The sequence below is a fragment of the Phoenix dactylifera genome, chromosome 5 (genome assembly GCF_051530095.1).
Source record: "Phoenix dactylifera cultivar Ajwa chromosome 5, Ajwa_hap1_PhDact_Kaust_v1.1, whole genome shotgun sequence".
In the NCBI taxonomy this organism is placed as follows: Eukaryota; Viridiplantae; Streptophyta; class Magnoliopsida; order Arecales; family Arecaceae; genus Phoenix; species Phoenix dactylifera.
Window position 1 is genome coordinate 33,288,979 of NC_143194.1, and position 22,097 is coordinate 33,311,075.

At 42.0% G+C, this 22,097-nt stretch overlaps 2 protein-coding genes across 10 annotated transcripts in view; one reads left to right on the forward strand and one right to left on the reverse strand.

The window, feature by feature from the left end:
• The window catches only part of LOC103703008 (transcription factor GTE4), a 30,283-nt gene extending 25,402 nt beyond the window's left edge, over positions 1–4,881 (reverse strand). For 4 of the 9 annotated variants that reach the window (XR_003384861.4, XM_088722488.2, XM_008785691.6 and 1 more), the window contains exons 1-4: positions 2,932–4,862; positions 2,786–2,831; positions 2,579–2,701; positions 2,382–2,458 (exon numbers count right to left, since the gene is read on the reverse strand). Coding sequence is in view for 6 of the 9 variants with exons in the window: in XM_088722488.2 (XP_088578614.2) it covers positions 2,397–2,458; positions 2,579–2,701; positions 2,786–2,831; positions 2,932–4,536 (1,836 nt within the window). In the remaining 3 variants the exon portion in view is untranslated. Of the gene's footprint in view, positions 1–2,381; positions 2,459–2,578; positions 2,702–2,785; positions 2,832–2,931 lie in introns of all 9 variants that reach the window. The other 5 variants (XR_015987404.2, XR_015987405.2, XM_008785693.6 and 2 more) reach the window with 3 other exon arrangements.
• Positions 4,882–12,943: 8,062 nt separating this feature from the next.
• Positions 12,944–21,143, forward strand: LOC103703009 (SGNH hydrolase-type esterase superfamily protein). Its single transcript, XM_008785695.6, has 5 exons — positions 12,944–13,622; positions 13,738–13,962; positions 14,764–14,831; positions 19,720–19,884; positions 20,790–21,143. Exons 1-5 carry the CDS (start codon positions 13,524–13,526, stop codon positions 20,947–20,949), a joined length of 717 nt encoding a protein of 238 aa, XP_008783917.1. The 5' UTR covers positions 12,944–13,523; the 3' UTR covers positions 20,950–21,143.
• The last annotated feature ends 954 nt before the right edge of the window (positions 21,144–22,097 follow it).

Genomic DNA, 22,097 nt, shown 5'->3' on the forward strand with positions numbered 1-22,097 from the left:
AAAACTTGTGTCTTATGTTCAATAATATTAAAAAAGAAAAGCAGAACCAGAGGCACTTCACAACGTAGTGCTTATATGCTTTAAAGAAATAATTTTGCTATTGAAAATGGTTGTGTCTTGTGAGAGAAAAGAGTGAATGAACAAATGGTTAGATCAGAAAATTTAAAGCGAGATCTTTTTCGTTCATTAAAAACCAAAAGACCATATTTTTATTTGTAATATTCAAATTTATATTCCTTGTATGTAATATAATACATGTATCCGTCATAAGTGTAACCAGGTCCAACAAGTTACAGCTCAAACATTGCCCGTCCTTTAATATCTATATGTTCTATGGTCTACAGTAATTGGTCAAATGATAATCCCAAAACTAAGCAATTCCACTGGACAAGTCCTGACACAATATTAACAGCTTACAGCCATGCCAAAAAGTACACAAGCATTGGCCAGGAATCATGCATTTATAAGCGACCAAAACTAGTCATTGTACAAAGAAAAGGGTTCCAAAATGATGTGCTCTCTTCTGAAAGGCACTTGAATTTACAAGAAGAGAAGCTTGATGAAGATTCAAGCAGTCTATAAATGTGATAGGATAGGAGAGTAGAGGGATTCAATCACATAAGGCAGCTAATATAATCATGAAATGATAATCCCAAATGATGACATGATAAGCTGTTGCTGACTTCTTATGATTAATGAATTCCCAAAATGTATACCTCTCTTTAGACATGTTTAAAGAGACAGATCAAAGGTAAATAAACCTACAAAAAAAGACTTATCTTTTCAGTTCTTTTCCAAAAAAAAAAAACAATATTTGCAACTCATGTAACATCACCTGGAGATATCAATAGTCAATTCAGTTTTGAACAAGGAGTTTTCTGTTATATAAAGAAAGCGCAAGGCACTAACTTGTGCAAGAAAAATCTATCCTAGCCACATTTAGTTCCTCAAGTAAAAGAAGCAAGTCTTTAGTACCAATTACATAGTGGGTGTACCATAAGATACTGGTAGGAAATCGATACTTGGTGCACCCCTTGCTACTGCACCATACCAACGCATGGTCATCAGCATCACCATTGTTATGCCAACACCAACTACCATACCCTGTGTCAATACAATATGTACTGATCCCCCACAAATAGTGGCAAAGCCCGGGAAGGCCCTGGTGGGGCACGTGTCACCCCACTCCCTAGGGCCACCACATAACCTTATATAGCCCCTTAATCTATGGCCCCGAAATCCGAGTTTAACTGATCGTGTCCCGCTGTTGGCCCTTGAATTGGTGATCCTTGGGTCCAACCAGTCCAGTATAGTTCCAACTTGCAAAAGAACTAGATTTAATTTTTTAAAAAATATATATATATTCTATCAAATAGCCTACCTCATTAAGTCCAATCATGCACCTTGTCTCATTCCTCTCCCCCAGTCTCTTGTTTTTGGTCGCACCGTGGACCATCTCCTCCTCCAAGTCCCAAGTTACTTCCCCTGCAATGATCACGCTCTTGACCTCACAAGCTACCCCAATCTAAAGCCCTGGCTCAACACCTATGTTCGTTGCTTCCCTCTAACCACGATAAACTGGATTTACGAAATATCATTCCAACAATTCATTTCTGATGCTAATTTAGGACTTGGACTTTGGTTTAGTAATACTATGATTTTTTTTCTTCTTTTCTCGAGCCCTTGTGCAAACTGCAAAGTTTTTCAAGGATGACCATCTGTTGCTAATTAAAACATCAAATTACATGGACAACATAAATAAATTTTTGACTAATTTATAACCCAAAATTGAATAGGATTGCCACCACCTAGGTGGTCCTACTTGAATTTTAGGTGTAACATGTTTCCCCCTACAAACAGATATGCTCCATAGTCCATACTAACTCCTAAGACAGACTACTTAATTACACAGACACTCTTATGATCTTCCCTTGACGGAGCATCTAATATTAATACCATATGCAGAACCTCACAAATATGAGAACACTCATTTAATGCCAAAGATATAAGAGATATAAGTGCTTTTTAGGTAATAAATTACTGCCATTCCTCAATGACATGAGCACTGGAAAGTGATACAGACAGCCAACAGCTTCAAAAAGTGTCCATATTATAAAACACGTGCACAGAAAACATGGTAAGCATATATTTCCTGCAATCAACTGGAAAAAAAAGGCCACAAAGAATTGAATCTTTTAGAACTTTCCAAAAACTGATGGTCAAGGAAGGATAACAATCATATCCAAGACAAACTAGCGGACAAATTACATATGTATATCAAATTATAACAAAAACATTAAGCAGACGAATCTGATTATCTCAGTTCAAGCTTCAGGTAGACACATGGCAATAATGAAAATTAATGGTAACTTCAACCCTACCTGCACAGGATCTGTTCATGTTCTAGGTGAATGTGCCGCTTCCGATCCATACGCTGAAGAACTTTCACTGTCAGAATCTGCAATGACTCTTAAAATAAGTACAATACCTCCATTTAACTCCCTATACGTCCAAACATCATAATAAGATGCTACACAACCTAGATCTTCTTTAACGCACTTAAAAGAAAAGTATTTACCACTGGAAGAGGATCCTGAATCACTGCTAGAGCTGCTTGAACTACTAGATCTACTAGCATTGTCCCCCTTCTTTTCTTCTCCAGCTGGTGATGAAGTAGCGACATACTTCTCATCCGCCACTACTTTCCAATGTAGTCATGAACGTAACATGAGATAATCATATAGGTTAACAATACGCAAAAGATGCATATTCACAATAAACTTACCTGTCTTACTTTTGTCGGGCATTTCCACTATGATAGGCTCTGGAACCTGTGAAAAATCCGAGAGAAGCATGAGCATGCAGACTTGGTCCATAAAAAACATAACCAGAAAAAAGAAAAGAAACAAATTAAGATATCATAGCCAGTACCCCTTCATGCACCATTTCCCTGGTATTATGCTCAGGCACTCGCCTAGCTAGAACTGCAAGCTCCGCCTTCCTCTTGTTCTTGCTCAAACTCTTTTTGTAATTGGTCACGAATCTATCAAGCTCCCAGAGTGTCTCCACATCCACGCTATCTATATCCACTTCAATTTCATCATCATGCTGGTTGACAGACGAATTCCTCTTCCTAATTATCTGCACTATGATCTCTAGCTTCTGTGGTGGAAGATTTTGTAGGTTATTGCTCAGCCTCTGCTTCTCTTCAAATGTCATATCCCTCTTGTGTGGATCCTTTGCCTTCGGCTTCTTCAAGGCAGGTGGTCGGCCAACATGCGGGGCATAATTCACCGGCTTCGTCTTCGAATCTACTGCCACGGGGCAAATGGTAGAATCCGACCTCTCCAGAATCCTCGTGTCAAGCGGTGGAGGCTTCTTGGGTGCCGGTGGCTGGGAAAGGTAGGCAAACTCAGCTTCGATGGCAGGCCACCGCTCCTCAAATATCTGGGATATCTGCTTGGCCATGATGTGAACATCCTGGCCCTCGGGATTGTACGTCATGGCGTTGCGGAAGGTGAGTCTAACATCCTCGGCGAACTCCCGGGGGGACTTGTACCAGTTCTTGCTGAGACGGGACTTGACGGTGCCAAGGTCCATCGGGCGTTTGATGATGCTGAAGTAGTCATGGAGACCGAGGGCCTTCGCATCAACCGGGCTGTTGAAGACCCACCCATGCTTGTGCTTCATCAGTTTCGAAAGCAGCGCCGCACAGCTCTTGAAGGCCTGGGTATACAGCTTACTTTCAGCAGCTTGAGCGCCGTAGTCCAGCTCCCCCAAACTATGCTTCTTGCCGCCATTAGCCTTGGATTTCTTGTGGGCATGAGGCTCTGGTGGAAATTTCTCTTTCCCGAGGACAAAGTCAGAGTTCCGATAATACTGGTTGGCCTTAGGCGTCCGCTTCTCCTTCTCCACGCCCTCGCTAGGATTGTTATCGGTGGCAACAGAGACACTGAGCTGGCGGCGGAACGGAGCCGAACCGGGGGTCTTGCTAGAGATAGGGGTCTTTGGGTCAGTCACTGAGAGCTGGGAGTGGGTGTACCCGGCAGCCGGAGCAGAGGAAGCTGCGGCGGCAGCAGAGGCAAGCTGGACCTCATGGACCTCAATCTTCCGGGAGAGTGAACGGATCTGGTCCAGCTCGGCGGTGAGTTTGCGGCGGAGCTCCCGGATCTCCTGCCGAGAACGGGAGGCGAGTCTGATGGTGACACTACGGCTGTGGCAGTTGTGCTGACTCCGCTGAGCACCATCGGGGAGCTGGGGGCGGTTAAGGCTGGAAGCGTCATCGTCGGAGGCCACGGAGGAGGGGGCAGGGGGCTGCAGCGGGGGCGGGTGGCGGACAGAGCTGGCGGCGGCGTCGGCTGCTGCGGCGGCGGTGGGGGCTTGGTCGGAGGAGGGTGGGGGCCGGGGATTGGATGTGGGCTTGGGGGTCTTCTTGTGGGATTTCCGTGTGTAGACCTTGTTGCTCTCCGCCCATCGCTGCTTTTCCCACGAGCCGTCACCGCCGGCGCCGCCCCCAACCAGAGGCCCAGACGCCATGCATGTAAGTAGCCCACGGAAATGGGCGGAGAGACAATTCTAGGGTTTCTTGTTTTCTCGAAGGAGGGATTTGGGGTTAGGGTTTTGGGGGCAAGAAACCCTAAATCTGAGATAAATCCGTTGAAAGTTGCTGGGATCCAAGGGATTGGATGCGAGACGTGATCGAAATATCGAACGGAAGGGGGATAGAGAAGGAGACGACACGAGGGGTCCGGGTTTACCTCGATCGGGACTCGGGAGTGAGAGTGTAGGAGTCGGCGATGACGCTTTCTTTTGACGAGAGGGAAAGCCCAAACGGTTTTCTTCTCTTCTGCGCGTGAGTTACTGTGGATCCGGTTCTCGGACAGTTCGCGTTATATCCGAGCGGAGGATTCAAGGGGACAAAGTGGCGCAGGTGTCATCCTAGCCGTTGGTAGAATATACCAACAGGCCGATCGGATGGCCCAGGTGGTCCGTACTAAGGCGGACCCGAAGTGGGCAACCGGGATTTGGGATTTAGGCACGGCAAGGGAGGCGGCGTGTTCCTTCTTTCTTTCTTTCCTTCTCTCTTCTTCTTCTTCTTCTTCTTTCTTTTTTCTTTTTTTCTTTTTTTTTTAAACGGATATTTTATATAATATGTATACAAATACATTCAAAAAAGTCAAAATATAGCAATTCACGGAGTGCTAGTAGCAACTCTCCCTCTTCTGACCAAAAGATATACCCTGAGTGGTGGGCCGCCACCCAGTCGGCCACCCTATTAACCTCTCTGAATACATGCTTAGCCTGAAAGCCCTTCTCATCTCTCATCATCATCCCTATGTTACGGATCAAGGGGTGGTCTGTGCCATCATCCTGTGACCCCCTCTGAATTCATCGGATAATCGTGGCCGAGTCGCCCTCCAGAATGATCGAACTGGCCTGCAGCACCACCCGCGCATATGACGCAAACCTGCCCAGACAGCTCGCAGCTCTGCCCCTGAGACCGACGTATCGAACAGTTAGCAGCCACCTGCTACCACCACCCTGGAGTGCGGACCCCGTGTGACAAAGCCTGCACTGCCCGCGCATCGCTATCCAGCACCGACCCGTCATAATTGACTTTGAGGAAACTCGGGGATGGGGCCTCCCAGGTGAATAACAACATCTGAGGAGCTGTCGTAGCAGAAGGGGAACCTCAGGTGTCCCGAGCTGTCAAAGATCTATCTGAAGAAAAGATGGGCCTGATCTCTGTGGCCTGTGCTCGGGCAAGCTCCGCAACAAACCTCGGCGACACCCTGCACTCTCCGAGAATACGAGCATTCCTTGCCAGCTAAATCTGATGTGCTATGCAGGTCGTTCTAATGGCCTCCAACCAAGTTCTCGAACTGGCCAACCACTATCGTATCACCTGGAGGAACTGTAACCAAGTAAGCAAAATCTAGCTGGTTCTCCGGACCTTAGAAAATGTCCAAGAGCAGTGGATGGATTTATAGGGGCAGGGAACGCGAGATAAAGTTTGTGACTTATTTAAAGAGTGAAAGTGGTTCTGATGAAGAGAAGATTGAATGAAAGAATCGTTTGCAAATGCTCATTTACGGGAGGTTTTTGATCTTAACATGAGACCTCGTTTGGAAAACTATTTATCTCTGAGTGATGGGAGAATACCATGGGGCAAAAAGTAGAATAGATTTTAGGAGAAAGATTGCTTATATATATTGTTGCTGGAATTTGGACCCGGGGGCGACCACTGGGCTAAGGAGGCGGAGCTCCGGCGAGAATCGGCGGGCTGCGGGTGGCGGCGGTCCGTCGGCGGGCGGCGTCCTCCGGAAGACCTGCAAGAAACCGGTGGCCGGGATTTCTGGTGCCGGCCCTCCGATGCTTAAGTCCGAGGAAAAATATGTGTAGAAACAATATGTTCAGAGTTTTCTTCCCCCCCCCTGGTAGGGGGTTTCTCCTTTTATAGTGGGGTGCTGGGTTACCTGTGATGCGACGGGACCAGGTTGCCGTACGACTGAGCACGTCGCATGAGTCGGTGCACGATCACATAAATTAATGCCTTGCCGTAGAGGATGAGGTCGGCATCAGGGAGTTGTCGCGGCCGACTGAACGTAGCCGAGCTGACTTGTCGTAGAGGACTGGAGATCCGTAGACGGCAGGAGCCATGCGCATTAATCGTTGAGTAAACCGGAGGTCTGCAGAGACTATAAGCATTAACTGTTGAGTAAGCCGGAGGCCTGCAGAGGCCATGCGTATTAATTGTTGAGTAAGCTGGAGGTCTGCAGAGACCATGCGCATTAATTGTTGAGTAAGCCGCCCAAGGCATGGTCTCAAATCGGGCCGTAGGAGGATATGACAATAGCGAGCAGTGGGTGAGGTCCGGCCTTCGAAGATCGGATGCCTTCAGAGATCGGGCGCTCTCTAGGTCGGATGTTCCAAAGTTGAGAGTCCCAGGTTGGGCGTCTGGTGGGGCGCCAGGTCGTCCGAATTCGGGCGCCAGGTCGATCGTCCGGATTCGGGCGCCAGGTCGGTCGTCCGGATTCGGGCGCCAGGTCGGTCGTCCGGATTCGGGCGCCAGGTCGGTCGTCCGGGGTTGGGCGCCAGGTCGGTTGTCCAAGGTCGGGCGCCCGAGGTTGGTCGTCCGAGGTCAGGTTCTTCTAATCAAGTATTTTGGGGTGACTTGTATTTCCCTCAACACACACACACATATATATATATATATATATATATATATATTGTGTGTGCACGCCCCGTAAAGTTCGGATTTGTTCACGCAATTGTGACGCCATATTGCATGTAATAGACAAACTGAGAACAAGTTCTTGCATGCATGGTTGTAATAGTTCGGAGTTAGAAAAACTAATCTTTATGATTCATCATAATTTTCATTAACAAAAAAAAAAAACTCTCTTATATTGACTGAGATAACTGGACCATATTTTAGTAGATTATTTTAGTAAATATTTGCATGCTTGCATGATAGAAGAAATATCTGGGAAATTAATATCATTATAAATATTAGCATTAGAGCCCGTCTGATTGGGGATAATTTGGTATGAAAAAATAAATTTCGTATCAGATATCATGTTTGGTACAAAAACTAAATGAAAAATACGGTAAAATAAATAGTGGATCTCAAACATATTTTTCTGATAAAGAACGTAAAACAAATACCACTATCGAGATAGTAGTTTTTTTTTCCATGGTGAATTATCGAATGAAAGTAATCAAAATTATCATTTTCTAAAGGAAATACATTCACCTATATTATATTAATTTATATTATATAATTAATATATATTATATTAGTATTATATTAAATATATTATAAATATATTAATATATTGATTCATAATATTTATTTAATATATTAATATATTTTTTAGTAAAAAATAATTATTGATAAATTATTATAAATATTGATTGACAATAAATCTAACATGAGATTTATTAATAATTAATCTTTTTTTATCTGAAGCGAAGGAAGGAGGGCTAGGGTGGGGAAGGGAGCGCAGTAAGGTTCAGTGGTTATCTAAGATAAAAGGCTTGCTTGTTGCTGTATCGGTAGTAAGTAGGATCTTTGTTCATAAAACGGGGGTGTAGCGCGCGAAGGGTTTATATGGGTGTGTTTATTTATTTTTCCAGAATTTGGACTTAATCAATTCATTTGTAAAAGGGAGCCCTATCTCCAGTGAAGGAAACTTCCCTGGGAGTTAAGCTCTTCATGCCCTTTGGCCACGATTCTGAAACCGTTCTTATTATCCTTCATGAAACTATTTCTTCCAGATCTATCTTGTATCCGTTTTTTGCAACGACCACATTCGACGCGTTGACACTCGGGGTCTGACGAAACGAGCGTTTAAACAGACCAAAATTGTCCTCCCCAGAGCCACGCATAGAGATCAGTGATCGAATAATTCCTTTTTTGAAGTTCCATTTCTGTCATAGGACAATATGAATGTTATACTATGTTCAATTAAAACACTCAAAGGTTGCCATTTTTTAGAGTAATTTTTCTACCAATCAAATATGGTAAAAAAAAATTAATTATTTTTTTAAGATAAATGATTCCTAAGAGTCGCCAGATTATCTCATAATCTGATATATCTCGACCAAACAAAGCCTTAAGGAAAGAAAAAAAAATGAATGGAGTAAATTTCAACCATCTCGATACCTAATGTGTGAATTATCAAAAATTTTAACGACTTGCTACCAATATTGCTGATGTTTTGAAACTTATAATGACGAGGTGAAATGATTTAGTTTGTAGAACCCACAACCAGCTTGATATGTCTTGCTGATTAGATTTACAATTTGCCACCGTATGGCAAATGAAAAAGCAAAATGAAAGTAAATAAGATAGAGGTTGGTTACTTTCAGAAATGCCGAAGGGTTGTTCGATGTTTGGATGCCATCATGTATTGGTCAAAGAAGTATATCACGACTATTTGGTTAGCAAGTTCCGCATTGCTGGGTTTGTATTACTTTCATGGAGTGGTTCACGTCATCAAAGCATTTGTATTCTATTTGACATGAGGGGTTGAAAGCTCTCTTCCCTCACTTTTTTGAAAAAAAGGCAAATCTCCGTATATTGCTTTGGAACTTCCACTCACTTGGCTGGAGGGCTTGTGCTCGACGCCGTTGAGTGCAAGTTTATGTTTGCATCTTACGGGCAATCGTACTGTAAACAATAGATTACTCTTTAAAATGCAATAAAGCAAAAACTTTCACTTTGCTATATTTTTTTTATCTCTAGTGGTGGTGTATTTATGTTAGGCTGGCACAATCAAGTTAGTCTTGTTGTGGTATGTGCTTGATGATTAACTGGTGGAGATGATAGAGCAATTACAATTGTCATATGCATTTGTCTCCTAGAAATTTGCAATCAAAAGCTTGAAATGTATATTTAATTAGGGGCAAATCCAATGCCTATTATTAGTGCCCAAAAGATATCCGTTGGTTGAATTTAACAAGTCAATTTTCAACAAAATTTCCAAAGTTGTTTGGATAGGGTAATGGCATGCAATATCGCGAGCACATTTTAGCATTTACAATCAAGCATCTGAAAAAGAAAATTCATATTGTAATTTTAAAAAAAGAGGCACATAAAAGAATCCTAGCAACACTCTTTGTTTGGCTGATTTGAATTTACTTGATTTTTGGAACTTGAAAATTGGCAGCGTCTGATCCAAATTAGCAAAAGATTCCTAGCAACGCTGTTTGGATAACTGATTTGAATTTACTTGGATTTTGGACTTGAAAATTGGTAGCGTTTGATCCAAATTAACATGAACTTTAGATAGAATAACAAAAAAATGAAAAACAACTAAGGTCCTGGGGATGCCCAAAAATTCCAGAGTCTTTTATAAAGTTTAGGAACGATATGACATTCACCTATAAAATAGCTAATAAGTTTTTTAAAAATAAAAACTAAAATCCCCGATAGCTCTAGATTATTTTTTTTATGTTTTTTCAATAGGAAGAAGTCCATGGAGAAATAGATTTAAGGCTAGCAAACGAACACTTATAAACTTTAGTAGAGCTTTAAACTTAGGGGCTCGTTTGGTTCGCGGGAAGTATTTTTCCTCCTAAGAATATGATTCCTGTTGAGGAAAAAAATATCTGAGAATGTACTTTTGGCATGTTTGGTTAACCATCCACTTTTCTGGAAAAGTTATATGTAATTCCTATTATACCCTTAATAAAAGTTAGGTCTTTAATGCTTCCTTAATATTGAAAGGTCTTTTTGGGAAAAAAATAAAAATGGAATGATTCCCGCCTAATGGGAAAGACTTTTCCATGAAATATGGAAATCATATTCCTATAGGAATACAATTTTTCCATCTCTCTCCTTTGAAAACTTCAACCAAATAAGAGGCATCTTATTACTTTCCCGTTGACCATACTTTCCCCTCTTCTTTTCCGGCGAACCAAACGAGCCCTAGGTTTCTATGCACTTCAATGACGAAAGGCTTTACTAGCAAACATACTAGTATTTTTTATGGTGTAGATTTTGTTGCTGGTGCAAGAAAAAAATTATAAGTTTATTCTTTTAATTTTTTTATCATTAATTCATACAATTTTATTGATATATACATTAGGTTTAAAATTACCGACTTGTCTGTGTCATTGTATCTGTTGCTGGAAATTCCGGACCCGGGGGCCGCCGCGAACCGAGAAGGGGGAGGAGCCTCCGCTGCCGGGACGGTGGGTGGCGGTGCGCCGACGGCTGGCGTCCTCCTGGAGAGTCCTGCAAAAAGTCGGTGGCCGGGCTTTTCCGGCGCCGGCCCTCCGATGCTTAAGTTAGAGGGGGCTTAACTTTGAAGAAGAGAAAGGGATCGTATGTAGAAGTCCGAAAAATCCCCTTGGGAGGAAGAGGCCTCCCCCATCTCAGAGGGAGAAGCTCCCCTTTTATAGGGAGAGTGGCAGGATTACCTGTGATGTGACTGGGCGAATTAATGGGTTACCGTCACTGTCAGGGAGCTGTCACGATTGATCGGACCCGTTGGGGTGGTTGAACCGCCGGCCGTGGTGGGCCTGGGGTCCGTAGATGACAAGCGCATTGATTGCTGAGTGAACCGGTGGTCAGAAAGAGCCGTACGCTTTGATGGTTCAGTGATCCGGAGATCATCTTGAGCCGTGTTCATTTAATGACTGAGTGCATCGGAGGCCTGAGGGGGTCTCATGCATTAATGATAGGGTGTGCCGAATGCCTGCGGAGATCTTGTGCCTTAATGACTTGGGGATGGTGGCAGATTGAAGTGGAGTCATATATTTAGTTGTCAGATCCTTTGGAGGGTTAGGCGGAGATTGGATATTTGGCCAAGGCATGGGCTCGGCGGGATTGCCTTTCTGGTCGGCGCTCTCTGGTCTCGGCCTTCTGGTCTCGGCTCTCTGGTCTCGGCCTTCTGTGCTCGGCCTTCTGTGCTCGGCCTTTTGTGCTCGGCAGCCTTTTGTGCTCGGCAGCCTTCTGTGCTCGGCCTGCTGTGCTCGGCCTTCTGTGCTCGGACTGCTGTGCTCGGCCTTCTGGTCTCGGCCTGCTGAGCTCGGCTCGGCCTATGAGCTCAATCACTCAGAAGAGCCCGATCACTTGATGAGCTCGAGAGCGGAAGAGCTCGATCACTTGGATGAGCTCGAGAGCGGAAGAGCCCGATCACTTGGATGAGCTCGAGAGCGGACGGATTTGGGTGCTATAATTGCATTTGTGGGGTGGTCCATTTTTCCACCAACAGTATCCATGGTAATCATTTGTCTATTACACATGCAGCATGCATCTCGAAATGATAGGATGCATGTATGCGAGACCATATAGCCAAAATCTTTTCATATATGCTCACTTATTTTGCGATGCAATCCTTTGGAGATATGTCTCTCTACTAGACTGATCATGATCCATTTGAGTTCCTATTAGTAGTGGAGGGTCTGGTCTAATACATGAAGAGTAGATGGGTGATGGTAGGATTTTAATATGGTCCCGTCATTCAGCGAATGCTGGGGCATTCATTAACCTTCCCATACTAGAAAGCCTAAATAGTTGCCCAAGATTATTTTTGGCTCTAAAAGAATTGCACAAAAAACTTTACTTGAAAACATTAACAAATTATTATTATACTAGAGATTCCAAACACTAAAACTATTTTTATTTTTTCCATTCAAATTCTAATGAGAAAAAGAAAATCTCTAGCAATAGTCGAACAAGGTTTTCATCTTGGAAATTTGGAATTCGATATCGTTTTATACGGACAAGGAGCACATTATAATATAAAATAATATCTCGATGAATAATTCTAATATGTAAAATATTTTTATTATTAACTATTTAAATACCGGCGTATCTCGTACCTTCGGGTCATGTCGGTGTTGCCCAGGGTTTTGAAGTCTTTTCGACGTCCACCCCATTTTCGTTCGTAAATGTACGTCATGCATTACACTCTACACTCACCATTCGATAATTCTTGAAAATTTCAGAGAGATGGGATATCAGCCGTCCATCAAACATTCCATCTCTCCCATTAGTCTTGCCAAGTGCAGGCTAACGCAGGTACGAAGCGACGGAATTAGCGCACACGTACGCGCGGGCTCACGTGCCATCGTACCAACCATCGCCATCTTCGAGCCGGACAAGGCTCCCCCAGTGCCCTCGCCAACCGGCTCTCCGCTGCCAGACTGGCCGTCCTCTTCTGACGGCCGCACATCTCCGCCTGTCGCTCTCACCCATCCCCGGCCCCCACTTCGCGCTTCTCGAAATCCAACACCACTAAAATCCGACAATCACTGCGTGCCATGTAACCCGAAGGCACGTGTCGAATGCATAGACACTCAGAGGGTGGCCCAATCCGGTTCTCTGCCGCATTAACCCAGTTCCACCGGTGCTGTTGTCCCCGTGGAACTGTTCTTCTTGTCCTATGCCATCCAAATAAGACAGGGGAAATGCGAAAAAACTATAGGAGGGGAAACGGTGAAAAGTTTAGGCCACCGTTAGAACATAGATTTGAAACAGCAGATCGCGAAATATCTTCCGGCGCGGCCACCACAATCATGGCGTCCCTAAAGTTCGAAGGAGGAAAGGACAAAGGAGAGGAGGGTTCCTCACAGGCACCGTCGACGGATTGGACGTGACATTCTTCTTTATTTTTTTGTTTTGTCGTGAACTCAGGACTCTGTTTCCATCAGCTCACGTTTCCGCTGGCTGCTTCTCCAGGCCAGGGCCTTCGAGGGAGAGCGACGGCAAAGAAAAAGATTAGGCTCTACATCGGTAACTGGAACCGGCCCGGCCGAGATGGGAAAGATAGATATTGGTGTCCGGTAAAGTCGGCTCGTAATTCACGAGGTGATGTAGGGGTATATTGGTAAAAGGATCGTACCGATTCTAATTGCTCAATAGGCCAAGAAGTGGACGAGAAAAGGCGAAACGAATCCCAAAGTCGAAGCGAGTTGGACACTCTGGATTCTATATTTCTCTTTCCTTATCAACTGCTCCCCAAGACTTACAGGGTGCTATCCTTATCTGTGGTCCGCGGAGAAGCGAGATGCGTCCGAAGTTGGTGTTGTTCGGAGACTCCATCACGGAGGAGGCCTTTGGGGATGGGGGCTGGGGAGCCGCTCTCGCCCACCATTTCTCCCGCACGGTGAGTTTAACCTTGAGATCTGGGATTGCCGAGTTCTCTCGGTCTCCGTCCCTGTCTCTCCGATTTCTTGTCTATTTTTGAGATCTGGTGAATTTTATATATGGTGGGTGATCAGGCGGACGTGGTGCTGCGAGGGTACAGCGGGTACAACACGAGGTGGGCGCTGAGGGTGGTGGAGAGGGCGATGGATGGGGTGTGCGTGGAGGGTAAATCACCGATGGCGGTGACGGTATTCTTCGGAGCCAACGACGCCTCCCTCGCCGATCGGAGCAGCGGCTTCCAGCACGTGCCCCTCCCGGAGTACCAAAACAACCTCCGTGCCATCTGTTCCTTTCTCAAGGTACGACGCCGCCACCGGGTGGCTCTCTCCTCCAGTTTTTAACTGGTGTATCACACAAGCATACCTCACGTGATGCCTCCACGTGCGGTTGAACCGTCTCACATTGCTTGTTATTATCGTAACGCTGATTTTTAGGGCTCGTGGGCCGGCCCGGAGTGGCCAGGCCTAGACCGACAGCTCCCAGTCCCAGCCCTGGTAGTGTTGATGGCTGCAAAAAAAATTTCACGTAATATCTTATTTAACGTTCTTAACGCATGCTTGGAAGCAGGAACTCCCCGGTATCATTCTTTTCTGCAGAAGAAATTCGATATGTGCATCCATGTTTTTTCTTTCTTATTATATAATCTCGCATTCATGCCACCATCTTTTTTATGGGATTATATTACTAGGCCTAGACTAGGGTGCTCATGGTCCCCATCCAACAGTCAACTGAGTCAAGCATGCATGTGATGTGTAAAGAAGGAAAGGCCTAAATAATGATATTCTGACGCCTTCCCAAAATCTCGCTACTTCCCTTCCTTGTTGTTGTTATTATTATTATTATTATTATTACCATTAGTTAAAGAGCTAATAATCAATTACATAAAGTTACTATTATGAAGGACTGTTAATATAGAGCCCCCTTTGTGCGCTTTGGCTGTTAGTTGAGCATCACCAATGAAATATATCAGCGGTCAATTAATTGATAGTGGGTGGAAGTTTATATCAGGTCCCAGATTCTATAGAAGCTCGTTTATGGCTTTATTTATACTGATTTTCTGTCCTTTTACTTCTTGTACCTTTTGTATATGTATGGTTCAGCACCTATGGCCTTCTACTGTTGTGATCCTCATCACACCACCACCTATCGACGAGGACGGGCGACTCCGGTAATTCTATAAATCCCTCCAATCTGTTTAAATTGATTGCTTGCAGAATTTTTTATCTTATCATAGTTGAAAGCTTGGTGAATTGGTTTTAAATTAGCAACGGACTTTAAATGGGTTGGCACACCTTGTATGGAATCTGAAACATTCCTTTGTAATATTCTTGAACTTGATAATGAATAGTAGGTACCCGATTAAGCTGCATGGTTCTTGCGGAAATTTTGTCATTTTAGGCTGTACATTCATATTACTGCAACCTTTCTGACATCCAATTTGGGCTGTAAATTAACATCACAGCAGTCAGTTGTATTGGGGGGTTGGGGGGGGGGGATGCTTCATATGAAGAAGTTACATTAGCTTTAATTTCCAGTCTGGCGGCCCTTCTAAGTGTTGGTTGAGAAGGGAGCAGTACAAGGCTTACGCATAGTCGCTAACATTTTTGTGTGAGATTTTTGTATCTTGCTGGCTTTATAAATGTGCTTCTCTTGATATTATTATAATTTCAGAGGCATTTGCTTTTGGATTGGTCTATAGGAAGAACGCCATGTGCTGTAGGACGATTTTTCTGCTTTATTGGAATATCATGGGATCTATATAGCCACTATATTTTTGCCAGCTGAGCTAATTCATCTTGATGGGCATTTCCTGTTGTCTTATTGAAATGCTAGGTTTTTATCGGTATGTTAGATAATCTGGCAAGCAGCATCAGGGCCATAAGAAAAGCTGATGGAGCACATGTTATGCCCTTCTAACATTGCTTGGCAGCCCCATTTTTCTATCAATTTAGAGCTAACAACTATGGAACACATCGACGGATAAACCATGACTTTTAGATTGTTGTACCTTGCTGGCCTAGTGAATGCTTTGTTATGATGTGTGGCTCGGTTTCGGAGGGATAACCTGGAAATTATATGATGAAATGGTCTTTAAATAAATTTCTAATACTATCTGGTATCTGGTATTTCTTTTTCTATCTGCGTTCAATATCCTTGGTTATAAATTTAAAAAAATAATATAAAAGAAGCTTGGTTGCAAAGGTGAGGAGCAAAAATGGTCTCTCAAAACATCCATACAGGTATGATCATCTAACCCATAAATAGGTTTCAGATATTTTGCAAAAAGCATTCTTAATTATATCTCATTGTGGTGTATCCAAAAACATCCTAAATGAGTTGTAAAAATATTCACAGCGTTTTACTATGATCAGTGAACTTTAACTTAGGTTATGTTACAAATATCTATTGTTTACTAACTCCTGTTCAGGGTCATTATCAATTCAATGCTGTCATGTCCTTCCAGAATTTCTTAGGTCTTCTTCACCTTTTCTTGATACTAAAATGCAAGCCCAAGCTCAATTCTATACTTATTGCTGCATGTTCTGGTTCTATCATCATTCATTGGCTTGCTGCTCATCCCTCAGTGATATTTGGCACGACTTTAGTACTTTTTTTTTTTGTTGAAAAAAAGGGAAGAGGGGGGGTGAGGAGAACCTCACCTGCGTAGCAACCCCCACTAGGCCCCCTCCTCGCTGGAGAATATTCGATACGGGCAGACAAGTTTTACTCATACCCTCCCCACTCGCGGGGGGGCCTCATCAACGTGGCAGCCCCTTCCACGTGTGAGTACGTCACACCAGCACCACCTAAGTACCAGCAGATCAGATGGCGACTCCACTGGACAAACCAGGCGGGGGGCATCTGGTCTCCGCATTTAATCGACGCCCACGCGTTCGAACCTGGGCCACTCTGGTGGAATCTTAGCCCCGTTCCAACCGTGCTACTACCTCGGTGGTCACGACTTTAGTACTTCAACCAGAGTATTTTGGCTGAGTCTTAATTTTTTACTATGTATCTGGCATTTTATATTTTTTCGCGTTGCTTGAATTTTAGAGCAAATATCTGCTTTCGCATCTCATAAGTGAACTCCGGTTTTATTTTATTATTGTTTAAAATATCTGCTTGATTGAAACATCCCAAATTTACTCTCTCACATTTAGCTCACAAGGAAATCTTGCAAAATACTTTCTCCTTTTCAATTTAGATATGAAAACTTTTTAGTGCTGGATAACAAAGTGCTTGTGGTGGGAGCTTTTAAAATCTGTATGCAAACCGACAATGCAGTCTGAACTGTGTTGCACAATTATGTGTTTGAGTTCAAATAGTTCAAGGATTCCACCTTGTTCTCCCCTCCTCCCCTGTAAGTGCTCCTATTTATGTGGAAAAGACATCTGCTTAGAATTTCATTTTTATACGATGTGAGCGAAGCTAGAGGGTTCTAAAGAAGACCATTATTTCTCTCTGTCCATGATAGAGGGGGAAAGCTTGTCCTGACAGATATGGTCACCAAACCAAAGAATCTTAAATGAAGACCACTACTCGAATGCTTTTTACTCTCTGTTGTCTGTCACAGAAATCAACCTTTGCTGAAAGACATAATGGGATGGAAAGCTGCTTGACATGTTTTCTATGCTTCTCATGTATTCCGATAGGCCAATCTGGCCACTGATTTTCTAACCTCCCAAGCATTACAAGGTAGCTTTACCATCATTGCAGATGACTGTATCCATCCGGCTCTAGCCCAGATCCTAAGATCTGTTGGTTTTGGTGTTACTTTTCTCAGGCATGCTTCTATAAACTGGTTATAACTTTTTTTGTTTTCAACTTCAACTCCTTGTACCGAAAAAAAGGAGTTAGAGCTCCTTTTATAGTTAGTTTTTTTCTCCATTTGCAAACTACTCTGGAACTGTGTAAAGAGCTAGATACAAGCAATATAATTCAAAGAATCTTCATTGCTTATATAAAAATCTCTTAGAAAAAAGGAACATTGAGTTAATAGAGACTTGAGAGTTTTAAGATACTTAGTGCCTCCATCTTTGAGGCACAAATTATAAGCCAAGATAATCAAGGGTGCCATCATCTCTAGGTAGACCTTTCAATAATGGAACAAGGCAGGTTTTTAACTTAACAATGAGGCATGATGAAGATTAATTTATTTAACCTTCAATGTTTCTAACAACAGTATAGATTGCAGAGAAAAGGCTTTTAACTGTGTTCGGTAAAGTCAAGTTTTAAGATTTTCTCTCTATTTTTGGGGTAAGGAGCTTGTTTAAGAATAGATAGATGTTACCTGGTGGGTTTCTGTCACATATTAGTGTTGATTTGCAATAGAACAAGGAGATACATAATTTCTAAATGAAGTAGCCGCCAGTTCAATATGTGCAAAAAAATCTAAAATGCTGATTTCTTGGAAGGGAATTGCTTCTGTTAATAATCAAAGCTTATTGTGCAGAGTGATTACGAAATCAAGAAAAAAGCCCTGCTCAAATGCATTAATCTTTTAAATATGGTTGATACTCGTTACTTGTAGGCTGCTAATTTTAGCAAACAAAAGGCCTGTCTTCAATGAGTTGTTTTATTTGAATCCTTATAGAGAATATTAGTCATGGACACATTCTACAAGCGTGGTAGAAACTGCCCCTTGTATATAATGGACACAACTTGCACCTTAACATCATAAAGTGAATGCCTGTGCACAGAACTGGACAATGAACTCCACATCTCCCCACCCACCCATACCGTGTTCGCTATGTTTATTCTCTTTGGCTTTGGGGCCTCCTGGGGAAGGTGGAGTGGGTGGTTTAAAGAAATAAAGAAATGCATTCTCCAAAAGTATGGATGAATTTATCAAGTCATATGAATAACAGAAAAAGGATCACAATTACCTATACTTCGTATGTCATGTGCATTGCATGTGCCTGATGCTAGTATGTATTAATGCATCAAGTAATTTCAGTATGATGGTTTGCATACATTTAGTGGATTTGAACTCATTGACCTAGTTTGAAATGTATTTGAATTGTTTTAATTTCAATTTCTAGTCCACTGATCTTTATATAGATCTTTCCTTGGAATCCAGTATTCAATCTCTTGGTTCTAGGAAATATAAATAAAAAATCCTGAATATTTTGGTTTTTGGATGTACCTATGTGGACGTTTTTTGTCTTTTTCATCGAGTCATTTAGCCTTTCTTCTGTAGAGGTTCCATTTATTCAACATATATAGAGGGGGTCGTAAATCATAATTTTGGGCTTATGTCTAAGCATAGAAGATCAACTAAGTTATCGATGATATATATGTACACAACACACACACACACACACACATATATATATATATAGAGAGAGAGAGATTGAAGAGATTGAGATACAAAACGAGTTACATTTTCTTCTTTTCTTCAAAGGGTTTTTCACCTTTTTTTCTTCTGTGGGCGTCTACTATAGTTATTTTTGTGTGTCGTCTAACGGTTTTGGGTTCAACAAGCAACTGATTTATCCCCTTCACACGCACAAAAAAAAAAACCAACAAGCAACCTATCTACACTAAAAGGTGGAGGGACTTATTATAACCATAGGATTTTTAGAGTAACATGCTTCATTATTGGTCTGTCCGGTCAACATGGTTTATATCTGGTAGGCAATCCATAATTTATATTTATGACAATCCCTCTTTGCCTTCAGCATTCCACTGGTCAGCTGTGAAAGCTTCTATATATCATATGTGTAATTTAACCCCTGAAGAGGAAAATAAAATATCTAGGAAAGTATGGGCATTGTTTGTTATAGAATTGAAAAATGTGGTAAACAAACTAATTTGTAAATCAGAAGGATTTTGTTAGGCTTAAAATTATAAACATGTGAACTACATGTATAAGACATGTTTGAAATATAGATCATATTTGAGAAAAATAAACTTGTGGGTTCTTGAGGTTTCTTATCATGTGTGATAAGCAATGTATGCATTTCATACAACATGGAACATTTAATTGAAACAGGAGAATTTGTTTTATTTTAATTAAAAAGTTCGCACTGATGGTTCAGTTGGATGTTGTGCAGGTATCCTTTTGGTGACAACCCCTCAGGTTTGCCAGAAAGAACCAACGTGTCTGCTGGTGCTTATGCAAAAGCATGCATTGCAGTTGCTAACGAATCTGGAATTCCAGTGATAGATATCTGGTCTAAAATGCAGCAGTTCCCTAATTGGGAGAAAATATTTTTAAGGTATGCATCATTGTATTCTGATGGTAAAGTTGCTCCATTATGACCTGGGTGTCATTGGTTTTGAAACATGAAAACAACTTTTCCACATGTGTGGACTCATCAACTTTGAACTTGTTATGTTTGTTAGATGCTTCAGTGATTGGAATAATTTGGGTTTTGTGATGATAAACTTAATTAGTTAGGATGGAATATGAGCACATGAAAAATTCTTTTGCACCTTATAATTTAAGTGACCACAAACAGTAAGTATTCATTTCTAAAGATACAGAATTGCTGAGATAATGTTGTCGAGTAATCACAGGGAGTTCTTGAAGAGTTATGATTTTGGTTTCCAGGTTGTAGAGTTCTAAAATGAGACAGAAGACCACTTAGAGTATAATTAGAGTAACTAATAAAGGTTTCAATACCCTTTCGTTTTGGAGCTCTAGGCATTGAATAGGAACCAGTGACTTCACTAAGCTGACTCCAAAAAATTGGCAAGATACTTACTCACAAATGTTCATTTAAACATGTGCATTCTGGAAAGCTCGGTTTGTATTACATGAAGACAATTAATAGGAGCTAAGAATAGTCAAGAAAAGTGAATTTGAGGCTATGCAGATGCACATACTGGTTTACATTATCAGTTCATCTTCTGTTGGATTCAAAATTGATACCGATTTCAAGAATTTCCTGTTTACCTTTTATGTTTATTTAAATAATGACCGATCAAATGGAACCCATTAGTGTTGCCTAGCCTTTTAGGAACTTCCCTTGTTTGATGACTTAGAATGATCGGACTCACTGACCCTAATTATTTAGGTACCAACAAAATCAGGTGGTGTGGATTTTTCTGTTTGACTCTAGAACAGCACAAACCTATACCTTCTTTCTGTGCTATTTCAATAAATGTTCTATGGTTGCAGGGATGGGTTGCACCTCACTGCTGGCGGGAACAGGGTTTTGTTCGAGGAAGTGGTGGAGAGGCTTAGAAATGCAGGCTTGAGCCTCGAGACTCTGCCTGCTGATCTACCTCTCTTTTATGATATCGACCCCAATGATCCTCTCAAATCTTTCAGCAATTAAATTAATTGCTATTATGACAAGGATGTCTGTTGTGGGCAATATCTTGACTGAAAAAAAAACATTATGTCAGTACAAGTAAAAAACATTATGGACTGCTTGCATCTAAGTAGCTTTTGTTACAGGGCAAGCGCTTGCTGTTGTTAACGTAGTCTCTCTTTTGAATGCAAGCTATATTGGTCTTATGGTTGATTGAATTTTGTTAGATTGATGGTTCTACCCTTGTTCCTGGTTTCCCTCTTGGAGAAATCATTCTCCCTTGCAGGTTGCTGCTGTGATTTTTCTATATTTTATCAGCTTCAAACTACCTAGCTATTACTAATTGCAGGTCTGGTTTTAAGATTGGATTGATATTGTTATTATGGTATTTCTTTTCCTACTTTAGTCAACAAAGCTCATAAAAAAATGATATCCATGAAAAATCTTGAAGTGTTAAGTGTCAAAGATGGAGAATATATTGGGAGGGTTCAACTCCAGAATTCCTTTGGAATATTATTGCAATTCGAGCACTCTTGCTTGTCAAACTCTTTTTTTTTTTTCTTCCTGAAAATGATACTCTTCTCAGCACCATTACTAATTGAAATACAGGCAAACCGATACACCCGAGCTGGACAATCAAGTCTGACATTAAATGAACGTTGCTCTTAAGATCGGAGAAATGATAATTTTCTGTCAGGAGAGAAATGATGGTTGTGGTTAAGCTTTGATGCTGCCTGCTAATGATTTGCAGCGCTGGCTTCGCAGATGGCTTTGATGGGAAAATGCACGCTCAAGGATAGAAGGAAAAATAAACGACAATCAAATGAGAAAAATAGAAGTGAAAAGCTGGTGGAATTTACAACTAGAAGCCATTTAACTGGGTCTTTCCTGAGAGGGGGCTTCCGAACTCAGACTTTTGGTCAAATAAATTTGTTGCGAGCCGTGGAAATCGCTTTTGCCCCCTGCAAGAAGTTTATGAATTGCTCGTGCTGGTTGAGGTTAATAGAAAGGAGAGGATAGATTAATTGGAAACCTAATTGTTATTTCAAGAATGAAAACTGAAATAGGTGGAACGGGCGTGCTTCAACCAAGTTTATAACCTTCATTTGTATTTCCGACATGGCAGCACTTCTCATCACCATTACATCAACAAGATTCATGGAATAAAATAT

Excerpts from the sequence above, each read along its gene's own strand:
- LOC103703009 (XM_008785695.6), top strand. The coding sequence starts at position 13,524 with ATGCGTCCGAAGTTGGTGTTGTTCGGAGACTCCATCACGGAGGAGGCC. Across the intron at positions 13,963-14,763 it reads CCATCTGTTCCTTTCTCAAG|CACCTATGGCCTTCTACTGT; the intron begins GTACGACGCCGC and ends TGTATGGTTCAG. Across the intron at positions 19,885-20,789 it reads TGGGAGAAAATATTTTTAAG|GGATGGGTTGCACCTCACTG; the intron begins GTATGCATCATT and ends CTATGGTTGCAG.